Source organism: Mesocricetus auratus, unplaced genomic scaffold, assembly GCF_017639785.1.
Source record: "Mesocricetus auratus isolate SY011 unplaced genomic scaffold, BCM_Maur_2.0 Super-Scaffold_100008, whole genome shotgun sequence".
In the NCBI taxonomy this organism is placed as follows: Eukaryota; Metazoa; Chordata; class Mammalia; order Rodentia; family Cricetidae; genus Mesocricetus; species Mesocricetus auratus.
The window spans coordinates 87,351,641-87,366,127 of NW_024429192.1; the positions used below are offsets into that span (position 1 = coordinate 87,351,641).

General features: G+C 43.7%; 1 protein-coding gene across 1 annotated transcript in view; it reads left to right on the forward strand.

Moving 5' to 3' along the window:
• Positions 1 to 14,487, forward strand: part of Rxfp2 (relaxin family peptide receptor 2) — a 71,830-nt gene that overhangs the window by 29,220 nt on the left and 28,123 nt on the right. Inside the window, exons 6-11 of the mRNA XM_040751414.1 lie at positions 1,598 to 1,669; positions 2,328 to 2,399; positions 4,717 to 4,788; positions 6,008 to 6,079; positions 9,803 to 9,874; positions 10,626 to 10,697. Coding sequence (XP_040607348.1) covers positions 1,598 to 1,669; positions 2,328 to 2,399; positions 4,717 to 4,788; positions 6,008 to 6,079; positions 9,803 to 9,874; positions 10,626 to 10,697 — 432 coding nt within the window. The remainder of the gene's footprint in view (positions 1 to 1,597; positions 1,670 to 2,327; positions 2,400 to 4,716; positions 4,789 to 6,007; positions 6,080 to 9,802; positions 9,875 to 10,625; positions 10,698 to 14,487) is intronic.

The following is a 14,487-nucleotide window of genomic DNA, read 5'->3' on the forward strand; positions in this document are numbered from 1 at the left end:
GTCCTATTCATGGTATAATCATAAGCTCAAAGAGGGATTTCTGCTGCGCGTGTCTCCGCACAGACATAGTGCAAGAAGCAATCGGGCATTCGGGGTCAGAGGGAAGGATTAGGACGCACGAGCTCACATTTCCAGTCAAGTTCCCTTTGCAGCACTGGGATTGATGCTTTGTAGGTGGGCACTGGTGTGATGCAGGTGCCCTGGATCAGCAGCTTTTCCCGAGAGGGAGTGTGCATGGAAGTGTGGTAGGTTTTGCCCTGAGGTGACTAATAAACTAGAAGCTGGTCCTGGCTTTTCACCTTACTGTCCTGAGGCATAAAGACATTCAACTCTTGTCATTTTTGTAACACACTCATGACTCTAAGCAAAGGTTGGCATCTTAGTCCCTGTTCTATTGCTGTGAAGAGACACCATGACCATGGCAACTCTTATAAAGGAAAACATTTAATTAGGCTGGCTTACTGCTTCAGAGATTTAGCCCATTGTCATCATGGTGGGAGCATGGCGGCATACAGGCAGACACGGTGCTGGTTACATCATGATCAAAAGGCAACAGAAGTGTCTGACACTGAAACAAAGCTTAAGCAAAAGAGACCTCAAAGCCTGTCCCCACATTGGCACACTTCCTTCAACAAGGCCACACCTCCCACTAGTCCACTCCCTGTGAGTTTATGGGGGCTAATTATATTCAAACTACCAGAGTTGGAATGTTCTGATAGGGAATAATTGCAGCAGGATAAAATTCAAAGTCTAGTTAGACACCAACCACATACATGGTCTGCCCATGGTTTTACAGAAACACCGTGACAATTAGCACAGCCTTGTATGACATTGTAAGGATCAATTCAAGTGGAAACCAGTGACATCAAAACCATAGATGGAGCAGTGATTGGCAGTATAATTCAGTAGTAAAGCACTTGCCTACACAAGGCTCTGGGTTCAAGCCTTAGAATAACACACACACATACACACATCAAAAACAAAACCCACTTACATAGTAGTCACTACTATTAGTATGGCTGTTTCTTGCCTCAGCTAACTTCAGAAGGTACAGATTCAGGCTAACTTCCTATTGCATAATGAGAGCAGAAAGTGTATGCTTTTTCCATTGAACCCTTGACAGTGTTGTTACTGCTGCTATTGAATCAATTCTGTGTTTCGAAGTTTTGTGACTCACAGGCCTGAAAGTTGACATAGCGTGGCGGCCAGAGTTCAGCAACTGCTGGGATCCTGAGCTCGTGGCTGATTCTCTTGCTTCTTGCTTTACATCTAGCAAAGACTCAAAGGGCTCCTCCTTTGTTCATGAGAACACACACACACACACACACACACACACACACACACACACACCATTAGACTTCGGTGGTCCAGATCACAGATGGCCAACCCTTGTTGCATACCTTGTCTGCTTTGTAGCCACTGTGTCTCCCTGTAACATATGATTAAAACTTTGTGCTTTATAATCCATGCCATCTACTGCCTTTAAGTAGAAAAAGGGAAAAGCTTGTAACACAGCGATTTAAGCTGAAAGCCTGCATACCGAAATCACCTAACTTTCATACCGCAGTCACATGACTTTCCCTCCTTGTTCCTACAGATACCTCCAGCACAATTGCATCACACACATATCCAGGAAGGCATTTTTTGGATTATATAATCTACAGATACTGTGAGTAACTTCTTCATAAGCATAGTGTGGGTATCATTTGAAGAAAAGACTACAAAGGTGGAATCAGGGTGTTGGGGGTAGAAGAAATCTTAAAAGACTATAAGGTATTCATATTAAGGCTGGGGTGTAGCTCAGAGCACTTGCCTAACATGTGAGATGAGAGGCCCTGAGTTTCATCTCTGTACCACAAAAAGCACCCAAATTCTTCATTGTACAAGAATAAGTAATTACCCAAAGTTTCTCTCTTTAATATTGTCTTCTTGCTGTTCAATCACTTCCTTAGCATCTCAGTATTTTACTTTTCTCCTACCATCGCTCACGGAATATACACTTCTTAAAATAGTAACGTACTAAGAATATGACCAAAAAAGGATAGAAGTAAGAATTGCCCTACATATTTAGTTGTCTTTCTTTCTATCCAACCTAATGTAATACCCACCAATGTTGTTCTTGGCCACGTTGCTTGTCCTAGTCACAGTGTGACCCAACTTGGGCTTGTAGTTCTAGGTACCTCCTGGTCTCTCCAACCCCTGCTTCTGCTCCTTCAGAACATGCTTGTAGAAGCAGGTACCCAGACTTCAAAATCGAATCTGTCTAATTGTGTGTGGCTGCCTGGGGTGTGGAGTTTGCCTAACGAACTCACCCATACTGTTTGCAGATATCTTAGCCATAACTGCATTACAGCTCTCAGGCCTGGGACATTCAAAGACTTGCATCACCTCACTTGGCTGTAAGTATCTTGGCTCCTCTCGCTCCTACAAATGCTCCTGGTCTCAATGATTTACAACAATGCTTGGATAGTTTCCAGGCTGGGATGTCTCTGCTTTATTATGTTCCTGACTCACACAACCGGATGCATTTTGCTCAAGCAATTCAGACCCGAGTAGGTCAGGGGGTGGTTTCATGGAAAAGACACCTGGCCATGTTATTACAGGGGAACCTCGGCATCCAATGACAATCTTGCCAAGCCAGGCAGCCATCCAGGGTCACCAAGAACAGAAAGTCCTCGACCCCAGCACTATTGACATCTTGACTTGTATAATTCTTTGCTCAAAGCAGAGAAGACAGTGTGTCCCATGCATTTCAGGAGGCCTCTCCTCTAAGTTGTGACAACAGCAAAATATCTCCAGACATTGCCAGTGTCCCTGGGAGGGTAGAATCGCCCTCTGTTAGAAACCTTTGAGTTAGGGAGCAAGCAGTTCAGGGCTTACTCTGGTCCCCAGGGCATCCAGAGAAAGGTAGAATCTAGTAACACCTGACATTTCCTCACCCCCTCTGAGCCAACAGCTCCATGCAACTCTCACCAGCTGCTTGTGTTTTCCTTGGCACAGTAAGCAAAGAGCTGTGGAAGACTCTGTGTTGTCTCGTTCATTGACTGGCTTGGGGAAAGTTCAGTGCTTCAGCTCCATCTAGACCTAGTGGGAGCCTGGTCCTGGCCTTAATGCTCCAGCCAACTTCCTTATCATGCCAGGCCTCCGCCATAAAGACTCCTTCTTTACAAGGCCCGTTATGAGCATTGTCACGTAACAAGCATGAAGTGCCCAGGGCAGAGCTCCTGTCACATGCTAGGTGCTCCTGTAACCCCCTGCTCCTGATCCTACATACCACGGACTTCTGAGAATGCAAGGCGACACCAGGTCTCAAAGGTGCCTATTTCCCTTCGCCTTCTAAACACAGTTTCAAACCGTGACTTGACTGAGTGACATGAGTTCCCTTCCTTACAAATGTGCTCAGGAAATGTGCTCAGGTCAGTTTGTTCATTTGCACAGACCTTACGAGATTTTAAAAAAATCATGATTTCAGGGCTAAAAAAAATGGCTTGGCTCAGCAGTTAAGAGCACTGACTGCTCTTGCAGAGGAGCTAGGATCAGTTTCCAGCACCCACATGGTTGCTCACAGCTGTCAATAACTCCAACTCCAGGGCATTTGATACACAGCTTCTGTGAGCACTAGGCATATGAAACAAAACTAAAATTTTAAAATATGGCTTTCTAAGAACTTACACTGTCATTTCTTCTTTTTGAAAGGCACAAGGCAGCATTTGTTAAAGGGCCACAAGTACCTGTTGGTGCTCTATACATGTTGTCACACTTGGTCCTCAAAAACATGTGCATAGCCCTTGAAAGGAAAGGAGGAAGGAAACAAGGAAAACTGAGGAGAGGGAGGGGGCAAAACTTGGGCAAGCTCCAGCCAGGCAAAATATCCCAGAGTGAAAGGGGGAGGTGGCATGAAGCCCCACCCCACTGAGCAGCTGTTGGTAATTGATGGCTGCTATGAGAGGGAGAATGGGTTATTTCTTTTTTTTTCTTTTCTTTTTTTTGGTTTTTCGAGACAGGGTTTCTCTGTAGCTTTGGAGGCTGTCCTGGAACTCACTTTGTAGACCAGGCTGGCCTCGAACTCACAGAGATCCGCCTGCCTCTGCCTCCCGAGTGCTGGGATTAAAGGTGTGCGCCACCAACGCCCGGCGAGAATGGGTTATTTCTAAGGAACTACTATGAACAATTTGAATGCCTTTACAGATCAGTTAGAAAAAATTAGGAAATGCACTTCCTTAGTGACTGGCTAGATGGGTCATTTTTTTCATGCGCTAATTTTTCTATTTCTAAAAATCTATGATTTTAATTCTTTGTGAATTTCATACAGTGTATCTTGATCTTATTCATCCCTCCTCTCGCTCCTCCCAGATCCACCTCCTCTTCCCCTGCCTACCTAAACTTTGAGTCCTTTTTTAAAAAAGGAGCATGGCGGACCCACCAGTAGCCATAGCCAGAGAGAGAGAGAGAGAGAGAGAGAGAGAGAGAGAGAGAGAGAGAGAGAGAGAGAGAGAGAGAGAGAGAGAGATCAGTTCCTGCTGGGTAAGCGCTGGGAGAAGAGCTGCAGGAACTTGGAGCAAACAGAACCCCTCCCTCCTAGAATGAGAGCAAAGACACCCATGCCCCATGAGAAAGGAGTGAGTCAGGCATTGGTTTCTCCTGGCCCTTTTATATTTTCCACGGGTTTATTTCATGAATATCTAACATTGGAAATATTTTGATGTGTCTTGTCAGAATTTTAGATGACAATCCAATCACCAGCATCTCACAGAGGTCCTTTACTGGATTAAACTCCTTGTTCTTCTTGTAAGTATCTATCTCTCTTCTGGTACCCCTGCCTAGGAAACAGAAGCCTTTGTGAAGGTGCTTCAAACCAAAAACATCAAGCCCGTCTTTGCTGAACTTCAGGCCATAGTTACTGTTGCTAAGTCAAAGGCCTAAGATTCCTGCTCAAAGCTATTTATCTCCTATCATTTCCTAAAACACCAAGTCATGTTGCTATTGGCAGTGGCTGAACAAGAGTTGTTTTTATTTCTTGACATCCTAGTTAAACTGAATGAAGTATAATAGAATCTCATAGGAACATAGTTCCAGCTCCATTTTTTAAAGAGTTGTTCCTTTTTATTTTTGTGTATATGAGTATTTTTGCCTGCCTGTCTTCTGTGCACCATGTGCATGCAGTGCCCAGAAGAAGGCATGAAAACCCTTAGAACTACAGTTATAGGAGGTTGTGTACTGCCATATTGATGCTGGCAACTGAACCAGGGTCCTCTGCAAAAGCAGCCAGTGCTCTTAACTACTGAGCCATCTTTCCAGCCTCTAACTCCATTTCCAATAGAGAAAATATGCTTTTCCCCAGAGACAAGCAATGAAAATTCAAAATCTGGATCCTACAGACAGAGATATTTTCAGAATTGTGCTTGCACTGTTAATATCCTAGGACGATTGACAGGCAGGGGGTTTCCGCGTTCCTTACAGGGCGATCCAACATCATGACTGGTCCATTTATCAAAGGGACTGCAGTATATACATTAATCATGTCTTTTAACATGTTCATGAACTGTTTGCTCTCAATAATTCCCCTTGCTGTCACATCTCAGATTTAATGTGCTTTCCCGTATAGTTTTTTTAATGCTATAAATGATTAATGCATCCCTGAGACAACATTTTGAGAACTAATGGTGCTGGAAATCATTACAAGTTTGCAGTACACAAGGAAAACGATCATGAACTTCACAGTTACTGTCTGCTACTTGCTTTAGCTTTACCTCTTAAAATTAAACTGAGCAATGATTTGTTTAAGAATGTGCAGCATACACACATAGCCATAGATTGACAGTACCTGCCCCTTAGACCTTGCCATACATATACTTAAGCACTATTTAGAAGGCGTAGTTATATACAAAGACTTCATCCTTAGATATAAATTATAGCAGACAATTTTCAAAATTGTAGAGGAGCAAAACTGCTCTCTTTGATGTGGCATAATCATTTTGTATCTAATTGCCATTTTCTCTGTGTGGAGATCCATGGTGAATAACCAGCTAGAGGTCCTTCCTGAACGTCTGTGTGCCCAGATGCCTCACCTCAACTGGATGTGAGTATTTGTTAGGGACTGAGGTTGTTGCATGCTAGGATTAAGGAAGTTAGCCATAAATTTAATTCAGAAGTATCTTTCAAATTCATCTAAGATGTCTCTCCCAAACCAAAAGCTAATTGTTGCTTCCTATTTTTAAAGACCTTGTGAGGGGAGTGAAGGTTAGCAGGGGACTGGGTGGATGTGCTTAAAGTATAGTATACCCTTGCATAAAAATGACCTTCCACAACCTTGTGAGATAAAATGATAAAATACCTTTTGAGAACAGCTGGAACACAGCACTTGGGAGGTTGAGGCAGGAGAATTGCGAATTTAAACCAGGCCTGGTTATGTAGTGAGTTCTCTGTCTCCAAAAGAAAGGGGACTGAAGAGATATCTCAGTGGTTAAGAGCACTGGCTGCTCTTCCAGAGGTCACTGGTTCAAGTCCCAGCACCCACACAGCAGCTCACACCACTTGTAACTCCAGTTCCAGGGGATCTGGTGCCCTCTTCTGTACTCCACAGGCACTGGCCATATGCTACACAGACATGAATATAGGCAAGACAGTCCTACATGTTACATAAAAATAAATGAATCTTTAAAAACTAAAGTAAACAAAAATGTCCTCAGAGTGTCCCCGAAGGTGTACGGTCATGTTCAGCCTTCTCCCACAAACCTGTACTCATCCCCCAACACAACATTTTCCACTCTTTCTTTTAATACTGGGCCTAGTCCCATGAGTCTGCTTTACCTTGATCTGTCTTCTCTTGCTTGGTCTGACCAAACTGATAAACAGCAACCAACACTGAGAAGGGACATTTCAAAGCCACCACATTGTACTACACAAAAGGCTTGCACTGTCCACGCCTTGCCCATCTGTTCGTTTTAACCCCACTTTCCTCCACATGCCCTTCTGTCTAGACACAGTAAACCACAATTACAATTCTAAACGCATCTCTAAGCTCTTGAACTTCTCGAAGACTGGAAAGTCTTTCTTCTTCATCCCTTCCAATGTCCACTGAAATATCACCTCCGGATGCTGTCTCCAGACACGTCAACTTGAGTAGATGTCTATGTGTTTCCACTGTCCCTCACAGGAGTCTAGCATGTCCTATCAGGACTTATACCACAACCACCTCATGATAGGTGATCAGTAAAACCTTACATAGAAGCACTAAGCCACTCCCACTTTCTTGCCTCATAACTACTACCTGCTTAGGAGTTTCATGACTTTTCCACCACCCATGATTGCCTGCTGCATACACCTCCTGATTTCCTCCAGCAACCCAAAGATGCCGTAGTCATCAAAAATATACATCACTCCCCATAGCTCTTCTTGTGGTCAAATTAGGTGGCTGTGCCCCTGTAAAGTGATATAAACGTCAGTATCTCAGCCTTCACCTTCTGAATGAGGGTGGGTTTGATTTGCTGACTCTAATTTCTATGTATTTATTTATATAACTTTCACTAAAAGGACCGTAAGCAAAAGAGGTTTTATGTAAGTGTGCTACTATTAAAAACAACAGAAATGATGCTCTAAAAACTATGAGAATAAAACTCATCAAAAGTTAGACGTAAGTTTCTGTAGCTCGCACCTGAAATCCCATCACTCAGGGGGCAGGAGGCAGGAGGATCAGACGATCAAGGCCTTCCTCAGCTGCATAGTGAGTTCGAGGCCAATGGGCTACCTGAGGATGCTAGAAGGGTGTGATCTTCTGGTTACACTACATGTAGGGTGGGAAAGGAGGGATCAGGAGTTCAAGGCCAGTCTCAGTTCCACAGAGTCTGAGACCAACCTGGGATCCATGAGACCTAGTCTCAAAAATGCTTAGCAATTAAACACATTCATTTACATACTGGGAAACAAACAGAAGAGAGAGGGGGCAGATGGATCTCAACGGCCTGACCAGGTTGCACAGCAAAGCTCTGCCTCAAAAAGACAGAGACCAGGCATGGTGGCACACGCCTTTAATCCTAACACTCAGGAGGCAGAGGAAGATCCATCTCTGTGAGCTCAAGGTCAACCTGTGTGCATAGTGTTCTAGGCCAGCCAGAGCTACATGGTTAGAACACACACACACACACACACACACACACACACACACACACACACACAGAGAGAGAGAGAGAGAGAGAGAGAGAGAGAGAAACACACACACACAGAGACAGAGAGACAGAGGAAGACAGAGAGAGAGAGACAGAGAGAGAGAGAGACAGAGATCAGAGAGACCAAAGAGACAGAGACAGAGAGATTAGGAAAACTAGTAAAAATGCCTAATTATTCTCACCCCTGCCTCACCACACTGCCAAAAGTGAGAGTTCCAGAGGGTGCTAGAAGGCATTTCCAGAGCATGTAGGATGCTGACTGAGCCCAGGATCCGGCTGGCAGGAAGCAATCTCTCTGCATTCCTTGGAGTTCTAAGGACATTTCTGAGCAGCTCAAAGAGGAGGGCATGCTAAGAGCGACTTCTGATGCAGCAGGTGTAGTGTGGAGCCTGGGAGTCTGCACATCTCGAAAGTTCCCCTGGCTCTGGGACTGGATCACTGCCATACTCAGAGTTGCACTATATTAGGCATTAGCATCCCCGGGGCAGTGCAGAAAGGACCTACACTTTGATATCACAGACCAAGATTTATGTCCTAAGGTTGGCAAACAGTCTGTGCGAGACAACTTTGGCTTGAGTTTCCCTTCACCAAAACATTGACTGACACTGAGAGGGAAGTGGGACAATGGTCCAAATTGCCACAAAGGCATAAGTGTCTGGGCTTCAGAAACATCTGACTGGGAAAGGTTCTTCTGCCACCTAGCACTGTATGGAGAGCTATAAATTAAATTTTTGATTATCCCAGATGCCTGGCTCATCTGTTGAATAGGAGATAATGATGGCAACTCTGCAGGAATGCTCCCCTGGCCAAGTAGGGCAGTCCCAGCCCAGGCGATGGTAGCTGATAAATCTGGTCAATACTATACTATATTAGTCTTTTATGTTGCTGTGTTAAAATACTGTTCTTACATTTCCAGAGGGTTAGAGTCTATGACACCAATGTCTAGGTGACAGGAACAGGTGGCCAGAGCATCTCAGCACTAACATCTGGAACCACAAACAGGAAGTAGAGGACACATTCTAAGTGGCAATAGTCTTTTGAAACCTCAGTGCCCAACCTCCAGTGACATACTTCCTTCAGCAAGACCACACCTCCTAATTACCCTCAAACAGCCACCAACCAGCACCAAGTACTCAAATGACTGAGATCCGTTGGAGCCATCACTTAGAGTTAACAACATAGTGTCCAGGCCAGAGGACAATTCCCATCCCAAAGAGTTAGCTGCTCTTCCCTTTGGTTTTGGTTTTTGTGGGGTTTTTTTCTTTTTTTTTCAAGACAGGGTTTCTCTGTGGCTTTGGAGGCTGTCCTGGAACTTACTCTGTAGACCAGGCTGGCCTTGAACTCACAGAGATCCACCTGCCTCTGCCTCCCGAGTGCTGGGATTAAAGGTGTGCGCCACCAACACCCGGCTGGTTTTTGTGTTTTTGTTTTTAAGTTTTAGTATCAGTTGGAAAGAAGAAGGAAACATAACGTTAATTATAGAAATACCACAAAAGTTAGGAAAGATATATGGCACACACACACAAAAATAGAATGAAGGAAAGACAAAATTCAGAACTATCCTACCAACTAAAAACACCCCTAAGCAGATGGTTTATCCAAAGGTATTTGAAGTGTTTTCCCTCCGTGGCTTTCAGGGATCTGGCAAACAATGAAATAAAGTACCTAACGAACTCCACCTTCCTTACGTGCGACTCGCTCACTGTGCTGTAAGTACACCGCACTCCAGTACCAGAGGAGCCCTGTAACTGGGGAAAGTCAAGGAAAATGCTGGCCATGGATTTCAAAGTACTGCTTGTCTCCAGCCTTGATGTGAAGGGTCAATAGTGGAAGGGGCGGGGGCGGGGGCAGGGGGTATATTTATTTACCTTGAAGTGGAGTTCTTTACGTGAAAGTGGCTAGACTCATCAAGCTAGGTCTACACACACACACACACACACACACACACACACACACACACACACACACCATCAAGAAAGTGGGAGCAATCTAATGCATTCTGATTGGCCAAAGCGTCTGACTGGCAATTCTGATTGCTGCTTGTGCCTGTCCTGGGGGTGGGAAAGAGGATGAATTGGCCAATTGGCACATTTGCATTGGCAAGCTAAGAAACACAACTGGTGTATGTGAGGGTTTTCTGGAACTATTAAGCATGCAGCAATGCTTGCTGATTAAACGGATGACTAGAGGAAAAATAGGGGGCCAGAATTTAAAAAGAGACACTTATAAACATGATCAGAAACCAGACTACACTGGGTGTCCGGAACTGCACCCAACAGTACTTCCTAAGGGACATGGGTACGACTTTTCCCAGGGAGAAGGTCTTGCCTGGCCCATGGCTCCCGTAGAGTCCTCAAAGGAAGTTTATTAAAGGCACCTGGAGCAGTGGTGTCTTCCAGCAGGACCTGATTGTGACCTCAGACTAAAACTCCCAGTGCTAACTCTCACCATGTTTTGCAGGTTTCTGCCTAGAAATCAAATTGGTTTTGTTCCAGAGATGACATTTTCTTCATTAAAAAATTTAGGAGAACTGTAAGTAGCCTGGTCTACTGGGAAGAATATGGTTGATCAAGATGACAAGGGAACTGTCTTTCCAAATGGTACAAGAAAACGTCTATAGACTATTAGATATTAAAAACCAATTAAGGAACCCCACATGATCCTGAACTAGAGAGCAGTTAAAAATCATATGCTGGGACTGACAGGGAGGCAGCCTGCCCTGCTTTCTCTGCCTATTTTCCTTGGTTCAATTTCATGTCTATGTGTGTTAGGGACTGGGTGAGCATTCCATGGCCTCAAACACGTGGAAAGTATTTTTCTAACTCTCAATGGAAGCTTGATGAAGCCAGACATGATTGCTGTGTTGCTAGTTGATTTAATCTGGCCAGAAGGATGACTGCTCTCAGTGTTCCCAAGAGGTCGTGACTTCTGTAGCTGGTGAGGCAAGGAGACATGTCTACAATGAAGACAGGTTCATGGAAAAGTTTGCAGACACCTCACATAATTCTGTCTGTCCAAACACATGTTTTATAGCTTTAAGACTTAGAACATGTCTGTTTAGCCATGAATTCACTGCTGCCCGCATAACTGAGTCATTGGAAGTTAAAATTAAGTCTGTGATATGACACACGATGGCAAGTAGGATAAAGAACTCATACTGATGATGGGGACATTAAAAGGGCTATTGATGACTTAAGCAACTCTTCCTCCATGTATTATTCTTGGCTCTGGAGGACTGGGGATAATAACCCAATAAAGGCGTTTTAAAAATAATTTTAATAATTCCATAAAATTAATGAGTATTATAAATAAAATTCAGAAATGTCTAAAGTGACTTGTATAGACAATGCTCCATTCTTAAACTAAAAATTTTGTGACAAACTGCTGCAGATGGTTCATTCAGCAGTGACTCTCCTGGTGGCTCACTTCTGGTCAGGTCTGGTGAAGGAATGTGGATGTTGATTACAGAAACTGGAGGCAGGTGCCTGGGATGGTGCAGTGTGTGTGTGTGTGTCTGTGTGTGTGTGTGTGTGTGTGTGTGTGTGTGTGTGTATGGGTGGGGGGTGGATGTGTGTGCCTGTGCGCATGCGTGTATGTGCACTTGTGTGCATGCATGTGTGTGTGTGTGTGTGTGTGTGTGTGTGTACATACCCTGTCTCTGTCCTTCCTGGGCACTCTCTTGGTCTCAGCAAACACTGTGCCACCATGGGAATCATGGTTTACTTGGCTGCAGTCCACCATGTGGAATGCTAAACAACAATTTTCTGCAAATGTGGTCATTCTAGCTAGAATTCTCCATCTTTTTTTCAGTGATGTTAATACATTAAACAAGTAAACATAGCCTGTGACTTGAAATTCAAACAGTACTTCAAGAATTACACCACCAAGGGGTGTCGGTGGGAGGAATAGGAGGACAGGAGGGAGAGGAAACTTGGATTGGTGTGTAAAATAAGATTATTTTTTATTTAAATACAAATTAATTTAAAAAGAATTACATCAAATAGAATCAACATTCTTTCCTAATGCTTTCCATTCCCAAGTCCTCACCAGAACATGCCAATTTTAGTTCCATTATATATTAGAAGAAATGTTATCACATTTTAAAACCAGTAACAGTAATGTTTTTTATTGTTTTAAAATTTTAAGCAAGATATGAATTCCTATTTTATTATTATTATTTTTTATTTAGGTTAGAAACAATCTTGTTTCACATGTCAATCCCAGCACCCTCTCCCTCCCCTTCTTCCCCACTCTCCCCACCAGGTCCCCTAGTCCCCCACCCAATCTCCACTCTGATCCCCAGGGAGTGTGAAGCCCTCCATGGTGGATCTCCAGTGACTGTCATTTCATCCAGGGCAGGGCCTAGGCCCTCCCCCAAGAGTCCCGGCTGAGAGAGCATCCCATATTGTGGCATAGACACTCAAAGTCTATTTGTATGCCAGGGATAAATACTACCCAAAGCCCCATAGATTACCTAGGCCTCCTCACTGACACCCACATTCAGGGGGTCTGGGTCAATCCCATGCTTTCCACACAGCCATCAATCTGGAGTCCAAGAGCTCCCCCTTGTTCAGGTCAACTGTTTCTGTGGGTTAAACCAGCCCACTCTTAACTCCTTTGCCCATCAGTTCTCTCTTTCTGACACTGGATTCCAGGAGTTCAGTTCAGTGTTTGTCTGTGGGTATCTGCCTCTGCTTTCATTAGTCGCTGGATGAAAGTTCTGTTTCCTATACTCTCTGGCAGTGGGATTGTAGGCTGGCACTCCCCTGATTCATGTCCAAAATCCATAAATGAGTGAGTACATACCATGTTTCTCTTTTTGCGACTGGGTTACCTCACTCAGGATGGTTTCTTCTAGTGCCATCCATTTGCCTGCAAATTTAAAGATTCCATTGTTTTTTCCCGCTGAATAGTACTCCGTTGTGTAAATGTGCCACATTTTCTCTATCCACTCTTCAGCTGAAGGTCATGTTGGTTACTTCCAGGTTCTGGTTATTACAAATAATGCTGTGATGAACATAGTTGAGCAGATGTCTTTATTGTATGAGTGTACATCTTTTGCATATATGCCTAAGAGTGGAATTGCTGGGTCTTGTGGTAGACTGATTCCCATTTTCCTGAGGAATCTCCACACTGATTTCCAAAGTGGCTGTGCAAGTTGGCATTCCTATCAGCAGTGGAGGAGTGTTCCCCTTTCTCCACATCCTCTCCAGCATAAACTGCCATTGGAGTTTTCTATTTTAGCCATTCTGACAGGATTGAGATGATATCTCAGAGTTGTTTTGATTTGCATTTCCCAGATGGCTAGGGATGTTGAGCACTTTCTCAAGTGTCTCTCAGCCATTTTAGACTCCTCTACTGAGAATTCTCTATTTAGTTCTGTACCCTACCTTTTGACTGGATCCTTTGGTGTTTTGGAGACTTGCTTCTTGAGTTCTTTGTAAATTTTGGAGATCAGCCCTCTGTCAGATGTGGGGTTAGTGAATATCTTTTCCCAATCTCTGGGTTGCCTTTTTGTCTTACTGACTGTGTCCTTTGCCTTACAGAAGCTTCTCAGTTTCAGGAGGTCGCGTTTATTAATTGTCAATCTTACCATCTGTGCTAATGGAGTTGAGCTCAGGAAGCTGTCTCCTGTACCAATTCATTCAAGGGTGCCTCCCACTTTCTCTTCTAACAGGTTCAGTGTGGCTGGATTTATGTTGAGGACTTTGGTCCATTTGGACTTAAGTTTTGTGCATGGCGATAAACATGGATCTATCCACATTCTTCTACATGCCAGCACCCAGTTATGCCACCACCATTTGTGAAAGATGCTTTCTTTTTTCCATTGTATATTTTTAGCTTCTTTGTCGAAAACCAGATGTTCATACATGTATGGGTTAATATCAGGGTGTTCAATTCGATTCCATTGGCCTACCTGTCTATTTTTGTGCCAATACCAAGTTGTTTTCAGGACTACAGCTCTATAATAGAGCTTGAAGTCAGTGATGGTAATGCCTCCAGATGTTGCTTTGTTGAATAAGGTTTTTTGGCTATCCTGGGTCTTTTGTTTTTCCATACAAAGTTGATTATTGTTCTTTCAAGGTCAGTGAAGAATTGTGCTGGGATTTTAATGGGGATTGTGTTAAATCTGCATATTGCTTTTGGTAAGATTGCATTTTTTACTGTGTTGATCCTACCTTTCCAAGAGCATGAGAGATTTTCCACTTTCTGGTGTCGTCTTTAGTTTCTTTCTTTAAAGACTCAAAGTTCTTGCTATACAGGTCTTTCACTTGTTTTGTTAGCATTACCCCAAGGTATTTTATATTGTTTGTGGCTATTG